The sequence below is a fragment of the Juglans regia genome, chromosome 16 (assembly GCF_001411555.2).
Source record: "Juglans regia cultivar Chandler chromosome 16, Walnut 2.0, whole genome shotgun sequence".
NCBI lineage: Eukaryota > Viridiplantae > Streptophyta > Magnoliopsida > Fagales > Juglandaceae > Juglans > Juglans regia.
Genome location: NC_049916.1, coordinates 28,290,027 through 28,303,016, shown reverse-complemented (window position 1 = coordinate 28,303,016; position 12,990 = coordinate 28,290,027). Strand labels below are relative to the sequence as shown.

General features: G+C 34.0%; 1 protein-coding gene across 1 annotated transcript; it reads right to left on the bottom strand.

Annotated features, from left to right (window-relative positions):
• Nucleotides 1-257: 257 nt before the first annotated feature.
• LOC108982288 (metallothiol transferase FosB-like) lies at nucleotides 258-1,640 on the bottom strand. Its single transcript, XM_018953615.2, has 3 exons — nucleotides 1,346-1,640; nucleotides 880-1,208; nucleotides 258-575 (listed from the first exon to the last, which is right to left on the bottom strand). The coding sequence occupies exons 1-3, from the start codon at nucleotides 1,564-1,566 to the stop codon at nucleotides 484-486; spliced, it is 642 nt and encodes a 213-aa protein (XP_018809160.1). The 5' UTR covers nucleotides 1,567-1,640; the 3' UTR covers nucleotides 258-483.
• Nucleotides 1,641-12,990: the final 11,350 nt, after the last annotated feature.

The following is a 12,990-nucleotide window of genomic DNA, read 5'->3' as shown; positions in this document are numbered from 1 at the left end:
CAAAATGATTCCAGCAAGATCTATCCAGGGATTGTTAAATATTATGGAAGGTACTCCACTGTCTGCCTTGCTATATTTTATTGGGTCCTCGGACTGCACTGGTAGAAACCTGGGAATTATACCCTGCACTGCTAGATGTGGTGGCATAATTTAATAGGCAGCGATGTCGTCCATGGAGTGCACTGATGGGCAACTAGCTAGCCTTGGTAAATCATTCATGACCAGATATACATAGCCAGCTCTACTAAAGAAAAAAATTTGATGAAATCAATCAATTCATGATCCAAGGTTTTTTTAACAAGGAATTGAAAATGCAACATTAACCCAACAAAGCTTACAAATACTTCATAACCAAAAGAAAGACTGTCTTTTTCGCAATTTAATAGCAGAAAGCTTTAACCCTTTCTTTACACATAAATTTACACAATAACAATTTCATTAAAAAATCTGGGAAGATTGCAACAATCATTCTCGAGAAATCATTCAGATCGAAATGGTCATCATGTCCACCACAAAATTCTCCATCATCAGCGCCTCAGATTCTCCATAGAATGACATCTTTGTGCTTGGTTTATCTGCATTCACTTCTTTAGTTACATAGGATCCTTAATTATAGTCACGAAATGAAACAACAAAAGCAGATCAACGGTTTCTAGAGTTATTATTGTAGAATTCTTGTAGATCTCAACTGTTATGTCCAGATTGTGAATGATTCAGATTTTGTTCCTCACTATTATTATTATTTTTTTTTTTTTCGCTTTATATTACTATTAATAATTGCTGAAATGGCCAAATCTGAATCGTTTAGCTTGAAAACAATTAACCAAATATGCATAGTTGGAAAACAAAGAAGCAAATGGTAAATCACAGAGAACTTACCATAAAACGATGAGGTCGTGTTGTTCCTGCTGGTATTGGGTAGCTTAAGAGGGCATGATATAAGTGGAAGAACAGGGAGATTTTGACAATTGCATATTTCAACCATGTACCCGTCAGGGTCATGGAAGAAAAGCTGATCAACTGTAATTCCACCTTCTTTCACCACTGCTGTAACATACTCTATGTTCATCTCCTCTAGTTTGCGAATAACCCTGTTCATGTCTGTGCACTGGAATGAAATGTGGTTGTCTTTTGGATTTATTGCGCCTTTCTTTGATGGGGCAGCGTCTGACTCCAGCAGATGTATGCCAATACCATAGTTGAACAACCTAAAGAAGAACCGTTCAGTTTTGGATAACAAAAGAAAGAGAAATCAAAAGAGATAAAACTGCATATTACTTGACATGATCTTGTAAAAGAGAAGAGAAAAAAGAACGGGGCTGAGATTGGTGTTTAGTGGGCATACCAAGCTCCTTCAAAGTCGAAGGAGGAAGGGCGTTTGATGAGTACAAAGCCCAAAACTTCCTCATAGAACCTGATGGACTTTCTCAGAGACTTGGAAACGAATGAGACATGATTCAGAGCTAGAAGAGGCATTGTTGTTGAAGAGGAAGACCACTCCTGCATTTTCTCGACTTCTTCTATCAACAAACCCTGCATTTCTTCGATCTCTCCCACGTTCCCCATCTCTCTCTCTCTCTCTCTCAGGATTTTTATCTCCTCAGAAGAACTAGAACTTTCGGCTGTGTTGATGTGTAGGCATTAACAATGGACTCATGAGCATTTTATAGAGCAGAAAAATTATGAGTGCATGTGTGAGCAGCGTGTCAGCGTGAGAGAGACAGCAGCCAGCCCACCAAGCAGGACCCAAAAACAGAGAAGAAAATGCCAGACTAAACAAGGAAAATATTTAAAACAAAAACAAAATGCTAGACTGCCTATTAAAAGTGACAGTATTTGATATGTTATATGAAGCATAAAATTATTTTTATTATAAAATCAATCTAATTTATGTTACGTAAAATTAAATTAATTTATAATATAAACTTCTTTTTAACGTGTGGCGATCTAATTTGCACTGAAACTGACATTTTTATAAATTCAAGCATGTGAGCCATATTGTTTTCTCAAGAATTCGAAGTTTTTGAGTGAGTTAGATACTAAAACAATGCGTGAGGTAAAGAAATTGTTACCTGATAGTATTAAATAATTAATAAATATGGTTGAATCCACGCCATTTGTTTATTTTATTCTTATTTAGTTATTAAAACTTTATAATTTCAAGACAATAATTTTATAAGATAAAGCATGTGAGGTGACATTAATGTAATATCAAGTCTTGTCATATCAATATAACAGATATATTTTCTCTTCCTGATTAAACGACGGAAAAGAAAAAGAAAAAGGTGACTGCCTCCTCCAAATGCCCTATCCACGTACGCATGCACACACAACAACTCATTATCATGGCCATTTAGTTGGTCAAAGGAAATGATCAAATAATTACTATATATATTCAATATTATTATGTCATGACTTGTGAAAGGAAACAATATATAATATGAATTATATATTTATGTAGGGTAATATTATCTATAATTATAGAAGGTATAAATATCGTATAATTATTTAAAAAAATAATAAAATTTATTATTAAAATATTAATTTATTTTCATGTGAATCTCATATTTATTTATTTTTTTTTAAATAATTATACAATATTTAAATATTCACGATTATAAGTATTATTTTTTATTTATATATATATATATGGATTAATTAATAGGGAGAGAATGAGATTAATCATGAGCTGCATGGCAAACGTTTCAAAATAAAATAAAAAATGAATGGTGTGGAGGGTATCTACAATCCATCATCATGTCTAGCTGTTCGATCGACAATATATATCTTATCTCTACAGCATTCACTCGCATGCATTGTATGACTCGGTCGTCTTGCTTGCCCTCTATCCATACTGTATGCCACTAATTAATAAAGCAATTTGCAGTCGGGTTCTCATGATGACATTAAGTAATAATATAAAAATATAAATAAAACCGCGGGATGCCAGCTCAGTTGATCATTTACTTGGATATATTTTTAAATATATATATATATAATATTTTCAAAGAATACAATTAGGTGGTTGCGTTAGTTTTAAAACTAGGACTAACAATTCGTACTACTAGCTAGTGTTGTTATATGACAGTTAAAATAGTATGCGAATCAATTAATTTAATATAACTTGTTTAATTAAATGAGTTAAATTACTTTCGCCTTTAATCCAATAATTTTGTATATGGTGGGTTAATCATGTCGAAGTACCACGTACGTACCTGTGAGTTGATGTCGATCGGATCTGTCATGAGTTTGTGATTAGTTGTGGAAATGAAAGCTGTTAATTATTCTAAATTAATAATAATGTTGCACGTACGTACGTAACAAGTCAATTAATTCATGTAACATATTATCTATGAGTTAATCTTAACACCATGCATCATTTTAATTAAATTAACCTTCTTAATTATTTTGTTAGGGTTTGCAGAAAGTTAACAACCTTAATCAACCTCTTTTAGTCAACGTCATTCAGAGTACGTAATGACAATTGAGACTTGTAAGAATATAAAAACATTTCGATTGCGTTACGCATGCATATATATTTTTTTAAATGTCTAGTCTTAATTTTCTTGTATCAATCTTCACGAATGTATTGAGGTTGTGATTGGTTTTTGAATTAAATTAAACTCATCTTAATTTATCATAAATCAATTATTGATGAGATCTATTATTTTTTTAACTTCTTAAAAAAAAAAATTAAATTCATCTCAACTTATTTTATATATTTTAATCTAAAAAATTAAATTTATCTCAACTTAAAAAAATTAAATACATTCCAATAAAATTTATAAAATATTATTACTCACAATTTAATTAACTACTGTTAAGGCACTATATGGACCACCTCATGCAGAACCACTCAAGGACCTCATGCAGAATCATGCAGAATAACCATCTATTATAGCAGGATCAAGAGCGCGCACACACATATTATTATTTTGTAATTTTGTGACACATGAATATTCCTCTTACATGTAACCTTTATATATTGAGGCTCTGCCTTTGTACATTCAATAGTGAAGAAATATAATACAGAAGGAAAAACTTCCTCTACATGGTATCAAAGAATAACTAATTAAGGACTAGTCGTCCACCATGTCTACATATTCGATCTTCGATCTTCTACTCACTCTTATTCCTCTTCTCGTACCTGTCTTCCCTTACTTAGCTTTTCACACATTATTTCTATTAAACTCATACTTGAAAACTTTCTCCTTTGGAAAGTGCAAATAGTCTCATACCTACGAGGTCAGAGACTCTTCAAATACGTAGATGGCTCATGTCCTGCCCCTCCCACCATCCTTTCCAATAACTCACCTAATCCAGCGCATGAACTTTGGCTTCAACAAGATCAGCTTGTAATGTCTGCACTGATCTCTTCCTTGTCCAAGGCTATTATTGCTCAAGTAGTTGGGTGCAAAACAGCACGTGATGTATGGCTTTCTATTGAATCAACGCATGCCTCTGCCTCCCAAGCCGATCTCATTCAAACACAATTTCAGCTAGCTAACCTTAAGAAAGGCACTGGTTCCATCTCAACTTATTACCAACACGCCAAAACACTTGCTAATACAATGGCTGCAGCTGGAAGACCCTTACCTTCAGCATAATTTGTTCCTTATTTACTACCTGGTTTAGGACCTGACTATGATGCATTAGTCTCATCAGTTATAACAAGAATAGATCATATTCCTACTGAGGTCCTCCTAGGGCATTTACTCACTCATGAAGCTTGCTTACAACACCATTCAACCAATGCATCCCTACTCTCTACACTTGAAGCATCTGTATACTTTACTACTCATTCTTCCTCATCTTGATGTGGCCATACTTCAGGAGGGCAAGGTTCAAGAGGACGTGGGGGCTGCTTCAATGCATCTTCTTCATGTGGTTCATCTTGATTCTCAAGAACATCTTCACCTCATTTTTCTTCATCAATGACTGACTCAAGACCCATTTGTCAAGTTTGCAACAGAATGGGACATTCGACCCTTACATGCATTTACAGATTTAATCAAGCATATACAGCAGCAGCTCATCCATATGCAAACTATAGCTCCTCCATTTATCCATCAAATGGACCCTGGTATTCCGACACAACAGCCACTAATCATGTCACAAGTGAGCTTGCCAACCTGAATTTGCATGCTGCTAAACATCATGGTGATGAACTTCGTGTTGGCAATGGCACTCCCATTCCTATTTCACACTCTGGTTCCGCCACTTTCCCTTCCAATTCTTCCAAATTCATCTTAACCAAATTGCTATGTGTCCCTTCTTTTACTAAAAATCTAATCTTTGTTAGACAGTTTTGCTTAGATAATAATGTGTTTTTTCAATTTTTCTCTCATCATTTCTTTGTTAAGGATTGCATCACGGGGAAAACTCTACTCCAAGGGAACACAATTAATGGCTTATACACCTTCTCCTCGCCACCTCAAGCTCATACAAGCTCACTGACTTCTCTACCACTTTGGCATTCAAGGCTTAATCACCCCTCTCTAAAGATAGTTAAATCAGTTCTTCACAAGCATAGCCTTCCTTTTGATCATTTTTCTTCTTTAAGTTTCTGTATTGCATGTGCAATGGCTAAACATCATAGACAACCAGCACATATGAGACCCCATAAATCAACTGAGCCTTTCTCTCTTATTTTTAGTGATCTTTGGGGTCCCTCTCCTTATGTTTCTAATGAAGGTTTCAAATATTACATATCCGTTGTCAATGACTACTCTCGCTACACATGGCTTTTTCCCTTACAAGCAAAGTCTCAAACATTGTCTACATTCCTAAAGTTCCATGCTTATGTTGATACCCAATTTAAAATCAAAATTAAACAGGTTCAAACAAATTGGGGAGTGGAGTTTAGACCATTCAAAGAAATCCTATCAAACTTTGACATTAAACATAGAATAACTTATCCTCAAGCACATACTCAAAATGGAATCATAGAAAGGAAACATAGACACATGGTGGAATCTAGCTTGGCATTGCTTGCACATGCCTCAATCCCCTTACAATTCTGGCCCTACGCATTTCAACATGCAGTTAGACTGATAAACATGCTCCCATCTCCAAGACTCCATAATTCCTCACCTTTCTCCACTTTGCATAAAAATGAACCTGACTTCAAGTCTCTTAGAATTTTCAGATCAGCCTGTTGGCCCCTCACAAGGACTTTTAATCACCACAAATTCGAATATAGAGCACTTGAATGTGTCTGCCTAGGTTTAAGTCCTACTCACAAACGATCCATTTGCTATCGCATTTCATCTCACCGTATTTATATCTCTAAGGATATTAAATACAATGAGGTTCACTTCCCTTTTTCTCTTCTTACAAAACCCACAATCACCAGTGAGCTAACACATGTGCATCTCCCAATCATTCAACCTATCATCACTCCTCTCCCTTAAACACAGTCAATACTTGGTCCACTTCCTCAATCTTCTTCAATCTTACCATTTTCAATCCCAAGTTCAACACCAAATGTACAACAGAAGCTGTATTCTGCCTTGACTCGCTCCCAAACTGGTTTTATAGGACCTCGCCAGTTCACAGATGGAACCATCAGGTGGCCACCACGAGCACATGTATCTGTCTTGCCTTCAATACCAAAAAACCCTTATTGCTTCTCAATTGCACAGAAATTTCCTGAATGGAGAGAAGCAATGACACGGGAATTTAATGCTCTCCTAGTAAACAGCACTTCGACACTTGTATTAGCTAATGAAGCTCCAAATATCATTTCATGTAAATGGGTCTTTCACACAAAAACACTTGCAGATGGTAGTATTGAGCGTAGGAAAGCTCGATTAGTGGCTAAGGGCTTCATTCAACAATCCGGACTAGGTTATGACCAAACTTTTAGTCCAGTTGTTAAAACTACAACCATAAGACTTGTTCTAGTCCTTGCAGTCACTAGAGGTTGGCATGTGCATCAATTCGATGTACAAAATGCTTTCCTTCATGGCCTTTGGATAGAAACTGTGTTCATGTCTCAACCACCAGGATTTACCCACCCTCAACATTCATCTCATGTATGCAAACTTAGGAAAGCCAATTATGGACTAAAGCAGTCACCGAGGGCTTGGTACTCGAGATTAAGTGACAAGCTAATTGATCTTGGTTTTCAAACATCATTTGCAGATAGTTCTTTATTTGTTAGCATTCACGACACAAATGTTCTCTATGTATTGGTCTATGTAGATGACCTTCTTATCACATGTTCGAATATGGGGCTAGTAAGTGAACTTGTTCATGCTTTTAAGTCTTGAATTCCCTATCACTGACCTTGGACAGCTTCACTATTTTTTGGGCATTGAGACAACATACACAGAGAAAGGACTCCTACTAACTCAAAAGAAATACATAGCAGTCTTAGCAGATCTTCTCCAACGCACCAACATGTCTCTAGCAAAACCAATCAAGACTCTCATGGCAACCTCTGAGAAACTCAACCTTCATTCTGGAAACCTCTTTGAAGATCCAACTCTTTAGTGAAGCACATTAGGTTCACTCTAATACTTATCCTTCACACGCCCTGATTTGGCTTTTGCAGTGAGCAAAGTATGCCAATACATGCACTCTCCCCGTATTCCACACTAGCAGGCAATGAAGAGGATCCTTAGATACCTCAAGCAAACACCCACCCTCGGATTATTTTTCTCCAAATCATCAATGAACTTAACAGCCTTTTCCGACACCGATTGGGCAGGCTTCCCAGACAACAGGAAATCTACGAGAGCCTACTGCATCTTTTCAGGATCTAACCTCATTTCATGGTCTTCAAAAAAACAATCAACAATAGCCAGATCTTCAACAGAAGCAGAATTCAAAGCAGTGGTCAATGCCACTGTCGAAGTCATCTGGATTCAACATTTATGTAGAGACCTTGGAATTCATCTCACAGAGGCACCAACACTCTATCGTGACAACATAAGATCAACCTACCTTTCCTCAAATCCTCTCTTTCATGCACGCACAAAATATGTGGAAATCGACTTCCATTTTGTGCGTAGCAGAGTTCTCAACAAGTCTTTATCATTGGCTTTTATCTCAGGGAAGGACCAGTTGGCTGATGTGCTTACAAAACCTTTGTTTGCTACATGTCTCCAACACCTCTATTCAAGTCTTCACTTGCGCTATTTATCGCTTGACTTGAGGGGGCTTGTTAAGGCACTACATGCAAATCATGCAGGCCATGCAACGCCTTCCACAACAGACTCATCCACTTATAGTGCAGGTGCAAAGCAACCACCAAAGCACTACATACAGGACCACTCAACACAGGACCACCTCACTTGCATTGCCTACGCCCATACTCACCTCCACTAACCATCTGTTATAGCAGGATCAAGAGCGCACACACACATACTACTATTTTGTAATTTTGTGATAGAGGAATATTCCTCTTACATGTAACCTCTATATATTGAGGCTTTGCCTTTGTACATTTAGTAGTGAAGAAATATAATACACAAGGAAAAATTTCCTCTACAACTACTCAAAGTAGATTACGAGTGTTGAGAGTATTTTCTAGTGTTCAAAGAGACGAGGTATTCAACCTTATTACTAATTCCCCTGTCACGTTCATGTTAATATTTTTAGGAAAATACTATACCCACAAAGAATTTTTATCGAAATGCTTAATCGAAATGCTTTATTGAAATTTTTTTAATTTTTTTTTATTTAGTAATTAAGTAAATATTTTTAAATAAATATGTAATTTTTTTATTTTTAAAAAATATTTAAACAGTTTAAAAAAAATAATAAAAGATTTAGGTTGCGTTTAGATGTTGAAATGAGTTGAGTTGAGTTGAGTTGAGATAATAAAATATTGTTAGAATATTATTTATTATTATTATTATTTTAGGATTTGAAAAAGTTGAATTATTTATTATATTTTATATTGAGATTTGAAAAAATTATAATGATGAGTTGAGATGAGTTTTAATTCCAAACGTATCTTGGATAGAAATCTTGTCTGGACGTAGCAACGTCAATATTTTTACTGACACCTGTCAAATCTACCCATCAATATCGCCTTTATTGGGTTCGAATTTTGTCGCAACACTCAATAATAATTCAGTACATGGTTGGGACCACTCAAAACATCATGCATGTATTGTTGCTCTAAAAATATCTTTGTTTTTACTTCGCACGTTTATTTATGACGTTTTTGTTTCCTACAAGAAAGGGAATAAAGTATTTTATAAGCGCGTGAATCACATATACTACTAGTCAATCAGATGACGACAAAGGCAGCAAAAAGTCCACAAAAGTTTTTATTCTTTTTTAAGTTAATATGAACAGAGAGAAACCCAATAAACAACATCAATTAATTAATTAAATTAAGTTTTATTGGAATTAAGGAATGAGACAAAGTTGGAATTAAGGAATAATTTAAAAGAGTCTAATCTTATAACATGGGCTTAATAATGCAACACTATCATCATCGGTTTTCCACTTTTCTTTTTAATTGTCCAGTTGAATTAGATAATTTTTTTATTTTTATTTTTATTTTTTAAAAAGGTTAGATATAATGTACGGATTTTTGTAATACTTATTACTATGCATATAGCATTATTGATCAATATATATTTATACTCCTGAACAAAAAAAATTAATATTAGAAATGCATGTGTGAATCGAAGCAGGGTAGTGTTGAGTTTGTGTAATGTATAAAAGGGGAGTGGATATGTATGTGATTTTAATAATAATAAAAAAATAATAAGGAATAGGCTATTAGACTTGATGTCTATAACAATATAATCATGTTCCTTCTTTGGGAAGAGTCACAGAGATAGTAATCCTTCTTTTTGGAATGATGAATACAGTACTTCTCTTCTTTTGAAAGAGGGAGGCGATTAGTTATGTTTTACAAAGCGTTCTTCTCTGTTAGTTTTAGAAGTTAAGATAATTTTTATCACAAAGAATTTTGTGTATGTGGGTGCCCTAGAGCAGATGCTTTAGTTTAGCTTGTAATTTGAGATTTTTTCTATATTGATAAGTCATAGCTGTAATTTCGATTCATTGAATGAAATGAAATCTATTTCTAAAAAAAAAAAAAAAGAGTGGTTGTAGAGAGGCAGCGAAAAAGTGGGGGGCCGGAGGGTGAGCAGCAGTTAAATAGGGGGGGACCATGTGTCATAAATAGTCTCAGAGCAGATGCGTTAATTTGGCTTGTAGTCTGAATTTTTTCTTATATTAATAAGTTAAAGTTGTAATTTCGATCTCGTTTGAATTTAAAATTTATTTCAACTCATCTCATTTTATTATTATAATTTTATCAAATTTTTACATAAAATATAATAAATAATTTAATTTTTTTAAATTTTAAAATAACTTTTTAAAAATATTATATAAAATATAATAAATAATTTAATTTTTATTTTATTATTTATAAATTATTTCAATTTAGAATGTAAACTACTTTGAAATATATTTCAAAAAAAAAAAAAAAGGATAAAAGGGGAGTGGATGCAGAGCGAGGGCGGAAAAGTGGGGGGGCCGGGGGTGTGGGCAGCAGCCGGGGGGGGGGGACCATGTGCCATAAATAAAGTAGCTAGCTAGGTAGGGTCAGGATGACAAATATGAACGTGGTGACGGATTAATTTGTCACGTTTTTTTTTTTTTTTTAAATCAAACATGACAAGATGTCCTCGTAGGTTACAGCATGAAGTAAGGGCTACCCATGTGACCACTGATGATCTGAACATGAGCTGGACGGTTGATCCCACCATTTTCATCCATTTATGCATGTATTTTGGCCCAACTTGAGAGTGAGTGAGAAAGACACAGAGAGCGCGCACTTATCAGTTATCATCACGAGTTTTTGTAACCATGTGACCACTGTAGTTATCAGGTAGAGTGTAAAATCGTGTTAAAGGATGTATTTGTATTCTATCGTATCGTATCGAAATATATATATTATATTATATGAATCAATTTTAATCCGATTCAATAAATTTATCATATCAAAATTTTAAATTTTAATGTCATCCATTAACATAAAGGGTCATATTGTATCAACACATTTTGACCCGTTTATATAAATAGGTTGAATAAATTCAAAATTAACTTATTTAACTTAGTTAAATATAGTATAATTTTATATAAATATTAAAATCATAATATATATAAAAAAAATATAAAATTAATTATAAGTCTAAAATTACAATCCAAACAATAAAAATATCGAAATTAAAATCTCAACAATTTTATTTTTAGATATAAATGTATAATTGTAATTTTAACTTTCTTAACGAGTCATAACTGGTTGACCCGTTATTAACCCGTTAAGCAATCATGTCTTAAAGGATCAATCCGTTTTGATCCGAACTTATTAAGGTTAAACCCTCATCTATTTTTATCGTATTGTGTTCATGTTAGATTAACGGGTTATGTCACGTATTGTCATTCCTAATATTGAGATGAGACCTGATGGGGTTAGAAATGTCTCTCCCTAGGAAGCTAATTTATATCATGTACTTCTCTCTCTCATTTATATCATGAAAAATGCTATTTTGTCTATTCTATTTGTTCCTTCATTTTGACACCTTAATAGTTAAAAGAAATGATTATTAGTTATTTATTTATTTTATTATTGTTTTAAATATTTTCAAATGATAAAAAATATAAAGAAAAAAAATTAAAGAAAAAAAAAATTAAAGTAGTAGTAAAATGTAGCACCGCTCTTATATCATTTACCTCAAAAAGATTATTTTAGGTTGTAGCTGATAATTATGTGCAAATTAGATGGTAAAGATTACACAGAAGAAAATGATTTGTATAATTTTAAAGGGTATAAAGTTTATATATATATATATATTTTTTAAAAAAATTCAAGTGAAAAAATCTGAGAAATTACATTTATTTAAAAAAAAAATATCACAAAATATGCAAACATTGAGATTATACGGAGTAGTAGTAATAGAGAATAGGAGAATATGAAAACAAAATGATAAGACCCGTGAGTTTGAAGTCCTGGAGGAAAAGCAGATGACATGGATATAGATTAAGCTAAGACGCATCTGGAAACAGATCATCGGGTAGGATAGCTAGCTTTGTTGGTTGAACAAGTAATTGGTGGCGAGCCCGTACGTCTCATTTTTACTCTTTTCTTTTCTTTCCTCAGGATCGTACATTTCAGTCCGGTCCGGTCCGGACTTGGATTGGATTGTCAATTGTGTAGAAAAAAAAAAGTAGTGGGACGATTAATCGAAAATAAATGGTCATTATTTAGCCACGTCAACAAAATTGACTAATCTTCAAGAAAACAGATCACAATCGCTAATTGTCTCTTAGCAAAACCAAAATGCAGAGATTGGGTGGCTACTCAAAGCCGAAAATGATAAGGTTACTATTTTTTTTTTAATTTATTTATTTTACTTAATAGTTGAGAAATTAATTATTATTAAATTATATATTTTTTTAATAATGAAAAATATAAAAAAAAAAATACTAAAAAAATGATAAAAAATATATATATACACTATAAATAATAACCTTATCACTACCCGGCTGCCTTTATCTGCTGTGGCTGTGTATCGTCGACACTCGTGATCAGCATCGATCGCTCGCTCCTCATCATCTTGACGTGGTTGCTTCTTTCTGAAACATTACCAATGTAGGAGACCAAATCAAAGCATCAGAAAAGTCGACGAAGTGGCGTGGAAAACGGTGCTCTACACTTTGGACTTTATCTCTTGATTTTTTTCTTGATTTTCTCTTTGGTCTATTTTCAAGCACACAGCCAAATGAGAGGATTTTATGAGATGGAGATATTGATAATGGTGGGGTAGTACCGTAGTAGTAGTAGTACATGTGCATGTACTGCTATTCAACCAACACAGACTTTAAATGCCAGATGAACTGAACAAGCATGCTTGCTTGCTTGCAGCATGTGAACGTACATGATGTCCATCTTTCTTCAATTTTTGTGGGCTTCATTAATTCTGAGCAGTTGTGGGCACCATTTGAAGTATAATT

Bases quoted from the DNA above. Each gene is read 5' to 3' on its own strand.
- LOC108982288 (XM_018953615.2), bottom strand. From the start codon at position 1,566: ATGGGGAACGTGGGAGAGATCGAAGAAATGCAGGGTTTGTTGATAGAA. The intron at 1,209-1,345 runs GTATGCCCACTA...GTTCTTCTTTAG, and splicing joins TTCGACTTTGAAGGAGCTTG to GTTGTTCAACTATGGTATTG. The intron at 576-879 runs GTAAGTTCTCTG...AAGTGAATGCAG, and splicing joins CACGACCTCATCGTTTTATG to ATAAACCAAGCACAAAGATG.